At 37.0% G+C, this 17482-nt stretch overlaps 4 protein-coding genes and 1 non-coding gene across 6 annotated transcripts; 2 read left to right on the top strand and 3 right to left on the bottom strand.

The window, feature by feature from the left end:
* Positions 1–97: 97 nt before the first annotated feature.
* Positions 98–2162, top strand: LOC110819130 (Peptide-N4-(N-acetyl-beta-glucosaminyl)asparagine amidase A protein). Its single transcript, XM_022048209.2, has one exon. The coding sequence runs from the start codon at positions 164–166 to the stop codon at positions 1967–1969; it is 1806 nt and encodes a 601-aa protein (XP_021903901.2). The 5' UTR covers positions 98–163; the 3' UTR covers positions 1970–2162.
* A 1138-nt stretch (positions 2163–3300) lies between these two features.
* Positions 3301–8178, bottom strand: LOC110819391 (S-adenosyl-L-methionine-dependent methyltransferases superfamily protein). The gene is made up of 8 exons (XM_088212781.1): positions 7625–8178; positions 6576–6725; positions 6099–6369; positions 5850–5960; positions 5492–5663; positions 5073–5327; positions 4166–4360; positions 3301–3743 (listed from the first exon to the last, which is right to left on the bottom strand). Exons 1-8 carry the CDS (start codon positions 8072–8074, stop codon positions 3551–3553), a joined length of 1797 nt encoding a protein of 598 aa, XP_088068907.1. The 5' UTR covers positions 8075–8178; the 3' UTR covers positions 3301–3550.
* A 368-nt stretch (positions 8179–8546) lies between these two features.
* Positions 8547–13333, bottom strand: LOC110819234 (putative methyltransferase PMT22). Its single transcript, XM_088212780.1, has 8 exons — positions 11951–13333; positions 11410–11559; positions 10828–11098; positions 10569–10679; positions 10157–10325; positions 9585–9833; positions 9253–9447; positions 8547–9019 (listed from the first exon to the last, which is right to left on the bottom strand). The coding sequence occupies exons 1-8, from the start codon at positions 12497–12499 to the stop codon at positions 8836–8838; spliced, it is 1878 nt and encodes a 625-aa protein (XP_088068906.1). The 5' UTR covers positions 12500–13333; the 3' UTR covers positions 8547–8835.
* Positions 13329–13410, bottom strand: TRNAS-CGA (transfer RNA serine (anticodon CGA)). Its single transcript has one exon. It is a non-coding gene; the product is annotated as a tRNA-Ser (tRNA).
* A 637-nt stretch (positions 13411–14047) lies between these two features.
* Positions 14048–17479, top strand: LOC110819155 (protein MID1-COMPLEMENTING ACTIVITY 1-like). 2 transcript variants are annotated; one of them, XM_022048242.2, is made up of 7 exons: positions 14049–14617; positions 15490–15842; positions 15931–16046; positions 16208–16279; positions 16596–16702; positions 16901–16994; positions 17256–17479. In XM_022048242.2, exons 1-7 carry the CDS (start codon positions 14237–14239, stop codon positions 17306–17308), a joined length of 1176 nt encoding a protein of 391 aa, XP_021903934.1. In that variant the 5' UTR covers positions 14049–14236; the 3' UTR covers positions 17309–17479. The 2 variants fall into 2 exon arrangements, with proteins under 2 accessions (XP_088068904.1, XP_021903934.1); XM_088212778.1 differs by lacking the exons at positions 16901–16994; positions 17256–17479 and having other exon boundaries at positions 14048–14617; positions 16208–16391; positions 16596–16703.
* Positions 17480–17482: the final 3 nt, after the last annotated feature.

The following is a 17482-nucleotide window of genomic DNA, read 5'->3' as shown; positions in this document are numbered from 1 at the left end:
ATATAATAATTTTGTTACCATGCTTAATGGCCCCACCATCATGGCCCACCATAGCCTCCTTTTGCCCGATAAAGACTCCTTAAGTAACCAGAGTCTCAATACAACTACACAAAAAAAAGTTACTAAAACAGAAAAAAGACGGAAAATTCAAAAATCGGAAAAAATGGAAACATTTCTGTTTCTCATCTTTCTCTTTCTCACCGCCAGTGCAGCTTACTCCCCTTTCCCTCCTCCCTCTACGGACCGTTTTATCAAATCTTCCCAATCCTGTGAACTCAAACCCCAAGAATATTTGGAGCTTACGCATCCTCTGCCGTCCGATTTCCACACGCCGTCATGCAATCTGACGATCATCCACCACTCCTTCGCCAACACCATCAACTCCCCTCCGTTCACCACGCCTTACTCTCCCCCGTCCGATTGCCCCTCCCCGTGGTCCCGCGTGGTGCTCGAATTTCATGCCGAGTCGAGCGGGGAACAGTATGACCGCATCTCTGGCTTGTGGCTCGGCGGCGTCGAGCTGCTCCGCACCAGCACGGCCGAGCCGACTCCGTGCGGAATCTTCTGGAAAGTCCGTAAGGACGTTACAAGGTACTCCTCTCTGTTATCTCAAAATGGACTCAATGTCTCCATGATGTTAGAAAACGTCGTCAACAGAGAGTACACCGGCGTTTACCATATCCACGTTAATCTCGTCTTTTATACTAACACGTCCGTTAGTGTCCCGTTAATTTTAAACCGAACGTCAAAATTAGGCTTCGTAAACTCTCAGATAAATCTAGGTGATGATAATGGTGTTATGGTGCGGGGTTCGTCGGGATTGTTTGGACAGGAGTACCAATCACCGGCTGATTTGATAATACCGGTATCGGATAATGGGGACAGGGGCTTTTGGTTTAGAATTGATAGTGAATCGGATATACATTATAAGAATATTCGAATTCCGCGCAATACTCGTCGACTTATGCTGGAACTGTATGTGTCTTTTCATGGAAACGATGAGTTTTGGTATTCAAATCCACCAAGCTCATATATTACAACGAATAATTTGACTACTGGGCGTGGCAATTCAGCTTACAGAGAGGTTTATTTTACAATTGATGGGAATTATGCAGGATCGGAGGTGCCATTTCCAGTTATTTTCACAGGCGGAATCAATCCATTGTTTTGGGAACCTGTTGTGGCCATTGGTGCATTTAATTTACCTTCATATGATTTTGATTTGACACCATTTTTAGGGCTTCTTGTGGATGGTAAGTCTCACCAAATTGGGATTGGAGTGACAAGTGGCATTTCATTTTGGCTTGTTGATGCTAATTTGCATTTGTGGTTAGATCATGTATGGCCTAAAGTTGTAGCAAACTCTGTGGTATATAGTAGTCCTTCTCTTAGCATCAGGCGACGCGAACAATTTAAATTACTTGATGGGTTATTTCAGATTAAAGCAAAGAGAAGCAGTAAGTTTTCTGGGTGGGTTTTCTCTAGTGCAGGTAATTTCACCCACACTGTTTCACAGGAGTTTAAGATGACCAGCTTGGTGAAATTCACCAATAATGGAACTTATAAAGTGGCACAGCAGAGAGTTAAGTCAGAGAAGGATATGAGGTTGAAAACAGAATTGGGTGCTTCAATTATTCGTGTGAATACTAAGAGGAAATACCCTTTAGATGTAATTACTCGGACACTACCTGGTTTTAGCGGTGAAGACACATATTTGCTTATCACCAATGTTTCTCATGCATTGAATGAGAGACATTTTGTTGGTGGTGTTTTGTGTAATGTTCATAACAGCCAGTCTTCTTCTGGGTGGATGGAGATTAGGGATCACTCTGTTCTATCAGGTGAATCAAGAACCAACCAGAGTTACAGTTATGGAGATGAGTTCATTTGCTACAATAGAGATGTTGCAGCCTTAAATGGGAGACTTATCGAAGACAATTCAACTTTTTTATGTTCCTCTTCCATTTAATTTAGGTGCTAACAATTAATCTGCACTGTTTTTGCTTGTGCCAACAAATTTCTCTGTTGCGCGGATAATCTCCATTTCTTGTTCGGGTGTGGTGTACTTCAGTTTGCACCATCTTTTCAACTGTAAATAAATCATGTTGTTGAATGTAAATTTCTTGTTTCAAAATGTTCGAATAATATTTGCATTCATGGTACTTCATATCCTTTTCCTTTTTGTTAAAGAGCACTAACATATTCTGGGTACTTGATAATTACTGTGCATGAGATTAATATACAGGTTTCAATAGTGTTATATATTCTGAGCACTTGGATCTGCATTTTGAGACTTAATGGCTCTGATAGACTTTTCCATGCCAAGCCACTTGAGTCCTTTGAAGCAGACAGCCATCCTTTAGCAAGCACTGCACTTGCGTTGGACTGGCAGATGCTACAATAGGTAGAACCTTTTTTTCAAAGAATAATTTCTTGAAAAAAATGGAGGCTTATCATGTAGTTGCTCTTTTCAACTCGAATTACCTTTATTACCGGATTCTATACCACCCCAACGCGATATTATTCAGGCTGAATAATTGGGTCCTGTATTTGCAGATATTTGCTGGATATTATTGATAGAAGCAGCTTGTAATGATCAATTTCGGGTGTTGCTGTTTATGTCGTGTAATGAAGTGTGAAGGTGAAGGAAAAACAAGGTGTGCTGCGGAACAAAGAAACATACAAAGCACACTGGATAACATGCTTAGAGTTGGAGGCAAAGGCCGTGGCCATGAAGCTTCAGTGAAGGAGCACAAATTTGTCTGGATTCATGGATTAGGCAGTTTCTGCTAAAGTCGAAGGTGCTTGGTAGAACCATGTGACCAAATCATCCCACTCTCAACCAAACCAACCAAAGTTCTCACTCTGGAAAATGCTGGATTTTCGGGATTTAGTTTAGTGATAATCACTGTCTTCTAACTAACTTAGAATTAGTTATATTGTTGATTGAAGTAAAAAATTGCTAAATCTTGAACAAGATAATTTTATCTTGAGTTCTTAGTTTGAGGGTATACTTGCCTGTCACGAATTAAAATTAAATTTCTAGTAGTGCTTTTGATTTGAGTGCAAACCGGTTTAATTTCCTATTGACTAATTAAATTATAATTTAACGAGTACAAGCTCAGAAATTACAACCTAAATAGCAGAGTTGAAAATCTCATCTTACCTCAAATTCAAAGCTATTCAGATCAACAAAGTATCTTTTTTGTTATTGTTGTAACCTTAGACAATATCAATACTTGACTGTAAATTTAAACAACCATAGAAAGTGGCAAAACTTATATCTGATGCTTACAAATCTTAATAGGAAATAGGCTAAGTTAGTTATTTACTTTTGTTTAAACCCCAAAACATGTACTGACAGTATCTTGTCCAGAGCAAGTTTACAAAGGGAAGAAAATGCTTGTAACCTCTATTTCATGTTTTTGTAAAGAGTGGGTCTCGAACCCAATATAGTAGAGGGTGGGGAAGCACCACCACTACAGACCCAAATGGCTGGTACTACTCTACGATTCTTATTCATGACTTGAACTCTTATTCATGACTTGATTTAGGTAGCCTGCGGACGCCAAAAACTTTTCTTACCAACTAGAAATTGGCCTTGATAGAAGTTAACTGACCACCTAAGCGATTCAAGTATTGGTCTCAGTTTCTTCATCATTTCCATAGTGTCCTGGATCAGAACATATCCACCAGGTCGCAGTATGCGGTCCATCTCCGCAATGACTACTAACAAGTCACACCTGAGAAAATGCCAAAACGTCAGACAATGAAATAACCACAAGCCTAAGTAATCTGCAAATTGGGTTCCGGTCATGATTCCCAAGCAGCAAAAAGAACTCAGGTCATTGTGGCAATGACTCGGTACTATAGCAAGTTGCACTTACCTATACTCTATTCACACCAAATTATAGGTTTACTCATCGTAATTTGACCTATTTTAAAATAAATTGTCGTTTGTAGTAATACTTAACTAATTTGATTACTTAATTAGTTAAATAGTTTGTTTTCTGAAATTAGAACTTCGATATCAAATCAGTTAGACTTTGTCTTAACAAGTCAATTTTATTATTGTTCTCTTAGTTAAGGACGGTCTAAGAAGCAAGAGTTAATCAGCTAAGAAAACAAAAAGACCAAAGCAATAATAGTTGTGATTATACTGTACCTTTGTGTAAGATTTCTGAAGAGAAAACTGGAATGTAGTAGATCATATGTTCGAGGGTAAGTACTGAAAGACTCACACCAATCATGATAAATCCCAATCAAGCCCCGGTCGAAAATGATAGGGAGAGTATCTTGCATCTCAATAGGGATGACATTCATAACCCAGACAGGTTGATCAATAAGTGCTGCAGCAAATCTGTCAACAACAAAGCCATAAGATCCTATTATTTTCCATGAATATGAGAGAGGACTTCGTAAAAAAGCTGTAGAACAGAGTCAACCCTTTGAAAAAACAGTAAAACAACAGTTTGGATGTTAATTTCTTTTTTATTAGTTTGATATATAAGATTATGCAAGTTCCTAAAACTCCTCACTGCAATTTATGCAAAGGGAATACTTTTCAAATGTTATAACTGTTGGCCTTCAGTCCCGAATCTGATCTGTCAGTATGATCACAATCTCAAATTAGAATCACTCATTTAGGATAAAATTTAGACTTTATAACTTCTACATATGAATAATATAATTGTAAGAGGAAGTTCTCAATTTCATCTCTCTGCTTTAGCTTCTTGATCTGAAGCCTCAGGCCAGAACACGAGCACCTAAACAACAAGACTTCCCAAGAAAGGGGAGGTACGTAAGCTCTAATTTTTCTGAACTACAAAAAGTAACTGTGTCTAACTACTTAAACCTAAAGATATCGTTGGTGAAAAAATTGTGAAAAAAAACAGCAACAAGTTCATGCCGTATAAAAATTTCCAAATGTACCACAAAAGAACTCCCCTACAAGATATAAGGCAAATTTATAATTAATTAGAACTCTAAACTAAAAGAAGTTAAACCAAATCAAGGCAGGGAAGAATGCAAGAAATAAAAACTGAGATTATTTGCAATTACTTATCTCTTACCCTCCATAACCCGCATTCATGTCCATTACATTTCGCACGCTTGACCAATTAATAGCAAGCCCATCCAAATAAACATCTGACACAAGCGCAGACCAATGTTTGGTGTCCTCGGAGAATATTTCTTCAGCATCTGGTTCAGTTGGGAGACTTGGAGGTTTACTGCTGAGTCTCTCAGGCCAGGAAGAGGGCCATTGATACAAGTTACCGTTGTTATCAACCGGAAGTCTGGAAAGACATGTGCTAAGAGGTTCATACCTACGTTGTAAAAATGCAAATTATTAATAGGCAGAACGGTAATGTAGGCATACTATGTGATTGAGATGGATCCTGGCTGATATATGGGTTCTATAGTCTCCTTTTGCATGTGCAGGGGTGTACTTCTATACTGCCAAGATGGAGATAAGACATTAAAAGATTACCAAGAACTGTTGTGGTCATCTTTCTGATCACATAAAGGTGGATTATCTTCTTTGCGTTTATTATAGCAGGAATACGAGTCTGGCTTCTGATAGATTACAAGACCAATTCCTGACAGATCAGAAGTCTTAGCCACAACCTTCCAGCACATGGCTTCAGTTAAAGTTACCATAGCTGCAAGAAAAATGGAATATGAAGATCCAACTTAGATCAAGCTCACATATGCAAGGTTCTGTAATGAATATATTCCTGGGAATGATGATTCTCCAATAATAGGATATCACAGGGCAAGTATTATAAATAGGAGGGGAGAGGAGGGAGGGGAGGGGTACTCAGAAGGAAACGGAAATGCTTACAAACCATTCCAAATATTACGATCCCTTTCATCATCTCTGTAAACTGGCGTGGCAGACCATACAAAAAAACCTCCTGGCCGAAGAATTCTGTTCAGCTCCGACAGCGGCTTTCCCCCTGCCATTTTCAAGAAAAAACAACATTATCAAAAGAAGAATTCTTATTTGGGTAGTAGAGAGAAAATCAACGTAAGTAAAAGAATCGCATAACGGAAAAAAGGACTTCAAACCAAACAAAAGAGTTTATGCAAAATACCATCTGCGTCCCAGTGAACTCTGCATCTTGCACAGTGAATTAAATCATATGCATTACTTGGAAATGTAAGCTTTTGTGTGCCGATCACAGAAAGTGTAGCAGGAATTCCTCGCTCCAGAGCAAACTGTATCTGAGCTTCATGTTCATCCTTTGGGGCAAATGACATGGTAATTACATTTTTGTCCAACAAATAACCACCAAAGCTCGCAACACCACAGCCAACATCCAGAATAACTCTAATGTGCTTCCCCCATTGAAGAACTGGTAAAGTCTGAAGCAGAAAAGAAAGTAAAATAAGGACAGCACTCAATGAGGAAGTCATTATGCAGCTTAATGCTGAACAACGATGTACCACATTGTCCTAAAGAAAGTGTACACCAAATTAAAAGAACAACTGAAAGTTGAAAAGTTTTTCAACAGTATTGCACGGATGTAATATTTAAAAAAGATATTTACGCTTGCATATCTGCTTCATACCTTCTCTATAAACTCAATGTATTTAGTAACCCCATCCTTAAATTGAGTGCCACCTCCAGGGAATACAAGATAATCACCAGATTTACGCACCCAATTCTGGTCCTTTTTGTACTCAACAAGCTTAGGATGAGGGACATTGTCATACCAAATCTGGAAATAGAAGCAAGATAGTTCACCAACTCTTCCAAACAATTAGAGCATAACAGAAGTGGACATATTTAAAAACACTGTAACTATCCATGTTACATAAATAAAAGCAAACTTTCTGTGGTAGACTATAATAAACACATGCACAATTGATGAAAATAAAGAAAGCAATGCCCAAACATGAACATCTACTTGACAGAAAAATAAGAATTACCCTTTTTCAGTTCTGAGTCCATTATAAGATGCACACATTATGAACCCTAAATAATGAGTATACCCAATATGCGAACCAGAGAGCTCAAACCCTCTTCCTCTTAGAGAGGAAGAGGAGCACCAACAATCCCTGCTAAGTGCAGTTAATAGGCTAAGCTAGTACAGATCAATACAATTTTGTCTTTGGCATTTCCTTGGTTTGTCCATAGATAGCAAAAAACATTGGGTTTTGAGCACTGTTTCTAGAAAGTAGAGTCTTAATGCAGTGTTCCCATTTTGGTTTAAACTATATAACAACCCCAATTTGGCAATTCAACATTACAGAAATTGTAAGCAACGGAATATACCAACGCATTTTGTAGTCACATTATATGGTAGCTAATAAGCATCCACTTCACTGAATTTCTAAGATACTATTAGGTTATGTTTGACTCGATTTTGACTATATACCCAGATCCAATTAACTACTGCAAGCCTAAAGGAGACTTCTCTCTTTTAAATTAAATAAAAGGCCAAATAAGGCACCAATCGGCTCCATTTGCATTCTCAGCCTTGCTTACGGAAAGGGCAACCCATTAAACAATTCTTCCTAACTGATTCAGCTCGTACTCTAAAAACTGAAAAGTAAATTAGACAAAGAATCCAATAAACAACTATAAACAAATCTTACCAAAACCTATCAGCCTCACCATGTCCCTGCTCTTCGGCCAAGGAACCGGCATCTTATACCCTTTTGGCAAAGGCAGCAGACACCGCGGACTTGGCTTCGGACAATGCCTCTCTCTGTGCTCCATATGCCGTCTTGACTTCAACGCTTTGATCGCCTCATAGTTATCCAAACAGGGTATGTAATCAACATTCGCTGGCGCTTGGCACAATTCCCATTGGAAGCTCGCATCGTCAACCGAGCTTTCGTTGCTAGGAAATAACGCGGAAACGGCGTCGTCTTGTACTGAAACAACCGGGGTTCCAATGGTGGCGTTTTCAGGATTTTGGATCGTGGGTGTCGGTTGCAGATCGTTGGAGATGGAGAAGTCAGGCGATTTGGCGTAGTTGTTGGTGAAGAGGAAAATAGTAACGAATATGAGCAGTGCTGAGAGACCGGAAACGACGACGTTGTGTACGGATACCGCGGCCATGGTCCTGTTCTAGCAGAGATTGATAGTGGGAGGTTCCCTGTCAGCAGACTAGTGAAGGAGCTTGTCAAAGATTCAGTGAGCTACAGATTTTGAGAGAGAAAGAGATAGATGTGGTTAAAAAGGATGGTAAGTTTTAAAAAGTAGTTACATTACGATTAGAACCAAAAAAAAAAAAACATTCTTTTGAAGGAAAGGTAAGAGTTTTTTTTTGTTTTTTTGACCTTATTTAAAGTTTACATTTTTCAATTATATTTATATTTATTTTTACTTTTAAATTACAAAAAGGAATAATTATTTATTTTCAGTATATTTAAATTAGATTGAATTTAAAATAAATTATTTTTTTTAAGTAAGACCAATTCAAATTATTTTAATTTTTTAATAATTTATGTTAAATTGAATATTAATCTATAATAATAAATAACAACCTTGTCAACTCTGCCTAATCACTTTTGATGCGTATGTTCTCTTTTCATAGTCTGTGTTCAAAGTTCATTAAACATGATAATTACATGTAATTATAAGAAATTGGTAGGGATTATTTAAGCTAAAAAAGTTACAGTGATTAATCAGAAAATTGGAAATTCTTTAACCCATTTTACACATGGAAACTATTCAATAAATTTTCAAAAACATAAAAAGAAAAATATGAACCCAAAACATGTAAAATGAATTGTTACTCAGACCAAGTTTGCTGGGGCTAGTGATCAGATGATTGGCACTCTCCTTCCATGGCCTTGGCTTTAGCCTTCTATGCAAAGCTATGGACGCCAGAAACTCTTCTGACCGACCAGAAACTGGTGCTGGTAAAGTTTCGTCGACCAGTGAAGCGAGCGGAGAACTGGATTAAGCTTCTTGAACATTTCCATGGTGTCTTGAACCAAAAAATATCCTCCTGGTCTCACCATCCGATCGATCTCCACAACTACGTCTATTATGTCACATCTAAAATGGGAAACCAATGTGTAAATCAAAAGGCAGAAGTATTATTAGCTCTAAAACACAAGCTTTGGGAATCATTTCATCAGAAATTTTTTGTTATATTGTATGGAAGTCCTTGAGTGTGTTACTTATTTTTAAAAAGTATGAGTCCAAATGTAACTATAATTATACGAAAGTCTTCATTATAATTTATTCACAAATTTATCAATTTAACAGAAGCTATAATGAAAAGGTACCTTTGGGTAAGGTTACTGAAGAGAAAACTTGAATGTAGTAGATCATATGATCGCGGGTAAGTACTGAAAGACTCACACCAGTCGTGATAGATTCCAATCAACCCTCTGTCAAAAATGATGGAGAGTGTGTCTTGTGAATCAATGGGGATGACATTCATAACCCAGAGAGGCAGATCAATAAGTGCCGCAGCAAAGCTGTAAAGAACAAGCCTATTATTCAGTTTAAAAAGCCATAGCAGCAGAGCCAAGAAGCAGTTAAAAACTGATAACTAGGTATAAAATGGCCAAAAGAAGACTGCTTTGTGTAAGAAATTTGCAACTCTATTTCTTACCCTCCATAACCAGCATTCATGTCCATTACATTTCGAACCTTCGACCAGTTTATAGCGAGTCTATCAAGATAAATGTCCAAAACAAGTGCCGCCCAATGTTTGGTATCTTCATAGAACAGTTCCTCCGCATTGGTTGAAAGGCTTAGAGGTTTGTTTCTGAGCCTTTGAGGCCATGGCAATGGCCAGTTTCGGAACTTGCCCTTGCTATCAACTGGAAGTCTGGAAAGACAGCCACTTAGAGGAACATACCTATCTCACAAAAAACATATAAAAAGCAATTTCAGCATATTTATGTTGCGTTTGGTTCAATCCCCCTTTAACTTCTACATAATTTCTTATGCTAATTTTCATATTAGTGCAATATAAGTAAAAGTAGAGATTGATTAGAATTTAATAAGTATTTAACCAAATCCAACCTTAGAGTTTAGATAGTTAAATCTGAATCAACACTATTAGAGCACAATGTCACATAAATGTTGCTTGGTTTGATGTTGAAGCTTATGAATACTAATGGAAGTGTGTGTTAGTCCACATGGAATGGAGATGATAGGTTCCAGTTTCCAAAAGATTACCAGGAAGGATTCTGATTATCTTCCTCATCACACAAAGGTATGTTGTTGTCTTCATGTTCTTCATAGCAGGAATTCGAGTCTGGCTTCTGATATATTACAAACCCGACTCTTCCAAATCTAGTCTTGGCAACTGCCTTCCAGCACATTGATTTCGTAAGAGATACCATGGCTGCAAGACAGATGAAACGGAAACATCCAATTTTGATTAACGGAAACTCTAAAGCTGCATTGCAAACCTATAAATTCTACCGGCACAATAAATCAATTAGTGAGACTATGAGCTATGAAGTGCTTAACTCATCCGGAAGAGTTCACCCAAAAAAAAAAGTCATCTGGGTGAATTAATGGAAGCAAAAAATTGTATATGAAGTTTGATAAAAGGAAAAGTAGAGGCAGGGTGATCTTCACTAACAATTCCAAACATTACGATGTCTTTCATCATGTTGATAAACTGGTGTAGCAGACCATACGAAGAAACCTCCTGGCCTAAGAAGCCTGTTGAGCTCCAAAAGTGGTTTCCCACCTGCATTTTTCACCCAAACTTTTTCCTCAAATGTTGGAAGAAAGATTAGAATATATTGAAAATAAATCAAAAGTACAATACAGAATTCAGACTGCAAATCTTTGCTAAGAATTCTATTAGTCCATTCTGAGAAAGATAACTGGAGTACCATTTGCATCCCAGTGAACTCTGCAACGTGAACAATGAATCAAATCATAAGCATTACTAGGAAATGTCAGCTTCTGTGTTCCAATCACAGCTAGAGTAGCAGGTAATCCACGCTCTAAGGCAAACTGTATCTGAGCTTCATGTTCATCTTTTGGGGCAAATGACATTGTGATTACACCTCTCTCCATCAAATACCCACCAAAGCTAGCAACACCACAACCAACATCTAGAACAACTCTAATGTTCTTTCCCCATTTAATTACTGGTAATGTCTGGGTTAGCGAAACAATAAAACAGAAAACAGAATGGAAAAGTTAGCAAAAATAAAAGGTCCTATTAATACAAGCAATTGATAGGACTTTTCTGTTTTTCAAATACTCAATACATGGTATAGAGTTTGAATATATTGCCCCAAGTTTTAATTTAAAAGTAAATTCAGCATAAGGTTTGGAATGCCAGTGATCAGGGCACACATTGTTTCCTACTAAATTAAGTTTAAACCGGTTCAACTTTATTATTTAATATACTCAAATCGGAACAAAGATTTTCAGCGGAAGATCAGAGGAAATTGCATCTTAATTACCTTTTGTAAAAAGTCGATGTAATTGGTAACTCCATCTTTAAACTGAGTTCCTCCTCCAGGAAATACCAAATACTGACCAGACTTGCGAACCCAGTTCTGGTCTTTCTTGTACTCAACAAGCTTTGGGTGGGGAACGTTATCATACCAAATCTATATTTTTTGAAAAAGATAAACAAAGAAATCATAATCATGCCATCAAAGCAGTCCAACAAATTAAATCATAAAACAATATTTTAACAAGACAACAAAAAGTGTTTATAGGTAGCTAAAAATTTGTTAATATTACTATGTCAAACTAACTGAGGTTTTCACACCTCAGAAAACAGAGTAAGACTCTGGTTCTTCCTCTGTATTGAAAATCATAAAAATGGCGATATAACCAACACTGACGACAGAGAACCAAGCATACCAATAAATGAAACAAGCTTTGAACGCATGAGACAATGGCGTTAACGTATGAAACTAAGTAGCAGTAAAAGATTTCAACAGGAAAAAAAAAAAAAAACAGAAATAAATCTTACCCAAAAAGTATCAGTCTCACCATGTCCCTGCTCTTAGGCCACGGAAGGGGGATCTTATACCATTTAGGCAAAGGCACCAAGCACTTGGGAGTCGGCTTTGGGCAATGCCTCTCTCTATGCTCCATATGTCTTCTAGATTTGAGCCTCTTGATTGCCAGCATGTTATCCAAACACGGTATAATATCCACCGCCACCGTCCCTTTACACCTCTCCCACTTCACGCTCAACCCACCATTCCCATCATCGAGGTCAGCTTCCCCGTCATCGCCAGCGTCGTCATGAGCATTTATAAGTGTAGGAATTTTCTCAAACGACAAGGCGTCGTTCCGAGATCCGGGAGAGAAAACGGTGACGTTTTGAGGAAGAGGCGGCCGTGGCTGTGGTGGTGGTGGTGGTTCAAGGGCTGAAGAAGAATAATATCGTTGGAGGTCGGAGAGAGATGAGATGAAAGAGAGGCGGGTAGTAGAGGTGTTGATCGTGATGAGAATAACGACGGCGAAAAGGAGTAAGCCCGAGAGCGCGAAAACGAAGGGGAGCTTTCTCTCGGTGAAGACGCTTCGGACTGACATTTTTGCAGGTTTCTGCGACTGAGTTTTGTAGATTGTGTTCAAATCTATAAAGAAAGGGATGATGATGACGATGATGATATGGTGAAGTATGATGTTGTAAGAGAGAGGAGACTAAAAATGGAAAATGGGAAGGGTCAAATTCGAGTAAGCAGAGTAGATAACACGTCTAGTAGTCTAGTGGAAGCAAAGAGGAGCTCACCGTAAAGGAAGCAAAGCTAAGCTAAGCTCTGGTTCTGTTCTAGCCATTCTCGTCAATGCTAGTAATGGCCCAGAGGACGAATAGACGCTGATTTCCACTTTGTTAGTTGGCGGAGAAAAGAATCGGTCTGAAGTCAGGTTTAGATTTTACCCCTCTGTAAAAGTCCAGACTCCCATTTGGCTAACCTTAGTTAATCTTTGTCAAGACGATGATCCCGTCAGATCTGAAATGTCGTTAAACATGGAAAGTAGGATTTGAAATGCGTTTGCTTAGATACAATGAATTAAGGAGAAACGTTTATTCGACAGATTAAATTTCCATAATATTTTAACCGAAAAACAAGGAATAACATCAATTCATTTTTGTCAAGACGAAGATCCCGTGTCGTTAAACATGGAAAGTTTTGAATTTGGTTCGTGTAGATCACTGAATTTGCGAGAAAGGGAATTTGTTTATTTGACTGAATAAATTTCCATATTTTAGTAACCGAAAAAGAAGCAGTTAATCCAAAATGGAAAAACGAAACGTTGAAGGCAGGACCTGCGCGGGAAAGCCTAACAGATTCGACTTTGTTTTGAAGGTATCGAGAAGGCTCAAGCAGCAAAAGAGAAAAAGGAGAAGAGAAAACCACGTCGACAGCAGGATTCGAACCTGCGCAGGCAAAGCCCAACAGATTTCGAGTCTGTCTCCTTAACCACTCGGACATATCGACTTAATTGTTATCAAGGTAACCATAAATATTTATAGAGAGGTCTCACCGTGTAGTCAGGCCTCTTCTGTTTCTTTTCAACGCCATGTTAACTAATCTGGAAGCTGAATTCTTTAGCAAAAAACAAAAGATTCAGAAATATTGTTTTCCTGTGAAAAGTTATTAAGATGCAATATATAGTTTTAGAGGAAGAAATAGTGATAGACTAAAGCTCACAAAATTAATTATAAATATTATTTTTTTCAATTGTTAGATTTTAATATTTAAACTAATTGTAGTTTAACCATTAAAATTATAAAATATAGATTTATAATAAGACTATCTTTTTTTTTTTTTATAGATGTGTTAAAGTTGGAGTGAGTCATAACAAGGCTAAATAAGTACTTTCGGAACAAATATCAAAACATTTAAAGCGAAAGAGTTTTGATGATAGAAAGAAACCATTTTGCAACTTTTTCTTTTTGAACTTAAGCAAGAAGGAATTTTGATAATGCATACCTACGGATAAGAATATATATATCTATATATATATATAATATTTGTTTCAGTAATTTTTCAGTTTATAAGTATGTTTTTATTAAGCATATATTATCTATACTGTTAGTAAAAATAAAATTATATTCTAATTATTTTACATTTTCTCTTTTAAGTTATATAATTTTTATATTAACGGTGCGTCGAGAAACCAATAAATTAGCAATCTTCATTAATTCGATAATTATTACATCAATCCACACATCCTGTCCTTCTTTGCCCGGAAAAAATTTTAAGCGCGCACAAATAGTCTCTCTCTCTCTCGAGTTAATTATTTCCAGTACGTCGCATTAGTATGGCGAGTATTGCAGCGGCGTCGGGGGTGGAGGCGCTAGGGCTGATCAGCCTGATCGTATCGTCGGCGAGGAATGCTACGATGCATCGCAGGAATTGCGAGCAGCTTGCGGAACACGTGAAGGTGATAGGAAACTTGCTGGAGCAACTGAAATCGACGGACCTGATGGCTCTGCCGGCGATTCGAGAGCCGTTGGATGGAATGGAAGAGGCGTTGAAGAGAGCGTTGGAGCTGGTTAAGAGTTGCAGAGAGAAGAGCTGCCTCTACATGCTTGCCATGGGATGGAGCGTAGTGTATCAGTTCCGTCAGGTTCAGGACGAGATTGACCGGTACCTTAGGCTCGTACCGTTGATCTCGCTTGTACATGAATTCTGCCTGCAGGTGCGTTGTATCGAGCACTATCATATATATATATATATATATATATATATATCTCACTATTCGTGTATATGTATGGTCAAGTCGTTAGGCACTACTAAGTACTCTCTTCTTCCTTTTAACTGCAAATATATACGTATACCTATATATACACACACTTACCTGCAGATAATTATGACATTTAATTTTGAAATTTACATCTGGATTCAAAATTGGAAGACAGCTATTAGATTTGACATTTCTGCAACAAAAACAGTTTGACGTTTTTGAAAAAGTGAATTCAATCGTGCTCGATATTCAACGTGAAAATTTTTGTTTTGCTTTGGTCCTAACAGAAAATAATATCCGAAGGGAATTGTTAGATACGATAAACATCGTAGAAGTGGCCCACCGTGCAATAAGAACAGCGTAGATTCTTACTACTATTCTGGATAGCCTGAGTACAACAGCGAATTATTGAAAATATTGTCGGTGCCAAGATCAAGCACCCAATTAATGGATTAGTTATAATCCACACATAATGATCAATTCACTAAATAATTAACTTAAATTTCGTTTCACCTAGTTATGATGTATAGAAAAAGTAAATATTCTATGATATATAAATTCTTTTAATTAAAGTAGTTATAATAAATTAAGAATCTGATTTGTATATAAAAAAAAAAACTGATAAATCTGAAATAAATTGTTATAATTCTCTATGATATCGTATTTTTTCCTTTCTGACTTCTTATAAAATTTATGTCTTAGTTAAACTAATTTAAGGAAATTTATAAAGAAATTATATTAAAGTTTTAAATATACTTTAAACATAGCCTAATTAGTTGTATTGTTTTCAAGGATCTAACTAACATAGTGTAGTGCCTAATTAACAGAATATGAAGGAAGGTCTGAAAGTAATAGAAGAGGATCAAAGAGAATACAGTCTTGATGGAAAAGATGTAGAAGCACAGAGCGTGATATTAAAACCAGACAGAACAAAGAAGGACGCCGCCATTTTAGAGAAGTCACTCTCCTGTAAATATCCTGAATTAGGGTTCTACCAGGCTCTCCAAGAAGAGAAAGAGAAGCTCCATGTCGAGCTGCAAAGATCTAGAACCCTAAACGACACCAAGCAATGCCGTATCATCGAACATCTTATTGATGTGACTGAAAATGTTGTGAATGTGCTACCGGGGAAGAAGGTGAACAAGCTTCTTGTCAATGAACCAACATATGTCATTTCGGGGTAAGTATTATTAACAAGTCAAATGAAATTTTAATTGGAATTAATAAATTAAAAAATAAGTTATATGCTTTAGTTAATCAATGAACAGGTATATGTCTAATGCAAAAGCCAGCCGTGGAGCACTTGGGTTAAAACCTGACGAGGATCAAGGTCTAAGTGAATGGCAGGTTGATCTTTTCGATTGTTGCAGGGAGCCTTGTTTGAGTAAGTTTCTTGTGGAGTTTCTTATAATTAGGAAGGAAACTCAAAAATATTAATAAAATTAACCATTGACTATGTGGGTTTAATTTTAAATTATTTGGATTTCTTTGTATAATAAACTATAAGATTTAACTCATCTCTGTATCTTGATTTTCTCCCTTCAGGCTTGAAGGCCTGCATTTATCCCTGTGGAATATTTTCGAGGATAGCAAATGCGGTCTCGGGAGGAAAAATATGTAAGATTAATGTTGAACATTTCGAATGGAGCTGTCATAAAAACATGTATAGATATGAACATCATCCTTTACCTAAATGGTTGATATCTCAACTTCTTCTTTTAAAAAAATTGTGAGTTTTAAATTCATCATCCTTTGATTATATTGTTTTCCTATTAGAATATTGATTGTGTTCTTATTAGTATAAATATGCTAATTAATTATTAAAATTTATGAATTTCTAAATAAATAAATAAAAATACTAACACGGACACATACATAATGCAAGTTGGTAACTATTGTCTGTTGATGATTTTCTTCCCATTTGTAAGTACAGCTCGTGAGAAAGCAATCAACGACCTAATGGCCTACTCTCTCCTCTGTGGATGTTGCTGTTATTCTTGCTGCGTGAGGACAAAACTGCGAAAAAATTTTAACATAGAAGTATCTTCTTCTCAAATTTCTTACTGCAGTCACTTTGTTGCTAATAGTTGAACAACTATTTAAGTATAGTTTCATAACATATAATTCTTAAATTTAAAAGGAAAAAAAAAAAGTAGTAAAGAGATGAAGTCTAGCCACCATTACAGTAAAATGGTTCAAGAGTAGAGCACGGTAATTTCAGTTTAATTGGTTTTGCAGGGAGGGGTATGCGATGATTTCTTAACACATCTCGTGTGTTTTTGCTGTGCAATGGTTCAAGAGTGGCGTGAGCTTGAGGTCCGAGGCTTTGCAGGTAAGTTGAAAATTCTCTTTTGTCCCTAAACTCACTGTCATGGGCTCCAATCTACTATTTACCGAAAACCAAGATCTAGTTTCTTCCCACAATATAGTGCTTTTCAAAACATTGGCATTCCTAGCTGACCAGCCTAAGTAGGAGATATTTTATGATGTCTCATAGGTATAATGCCACATACTAATTCAATGCTACTTTTAACATTAGGAATTTTCTCGGGCCTTTTCTGCTCCTATTAATCACAAATTGGTTTCTTTGCAGGTTGTCAGGGAAGAAAGATGATTCCTCCACCTTATCAGTATATGAAGCCATGAATGCCCTCATTTTGTGATGACATGCAGCAACTCTGTAAAGTATAGATAAGGAGAGCGAAAATACGAGGATATGGATAGATTATATTCTATGATATCTATGTTTATGAAAGAACTACCTGTCTGTAACAAATGAAATTAGCAACAATACATAAAAATTAAACCATATTCTCATTT

The sequence above is a fragment of the Carica papaya genome, chromosome 2 (assembly GCF_054855325.1).
Source record: "Carica papaya isolate Zhongbai chromosome 2, ASM5485532v1, whole genome shotgun sequence".
Taxonomy (NCBI): domain Eukaryota; kingdom Viridiplantae; phylum Streptophyta; class Magnoliopsida; order Brassicales; family Caricaceae; genus Carica; species Carica papaya.
The sequence above is the reverse complement of the archived record's forward strand: the minus strand, read 5'-3'. Positions and strand labels throughout refer to the sequence as shown.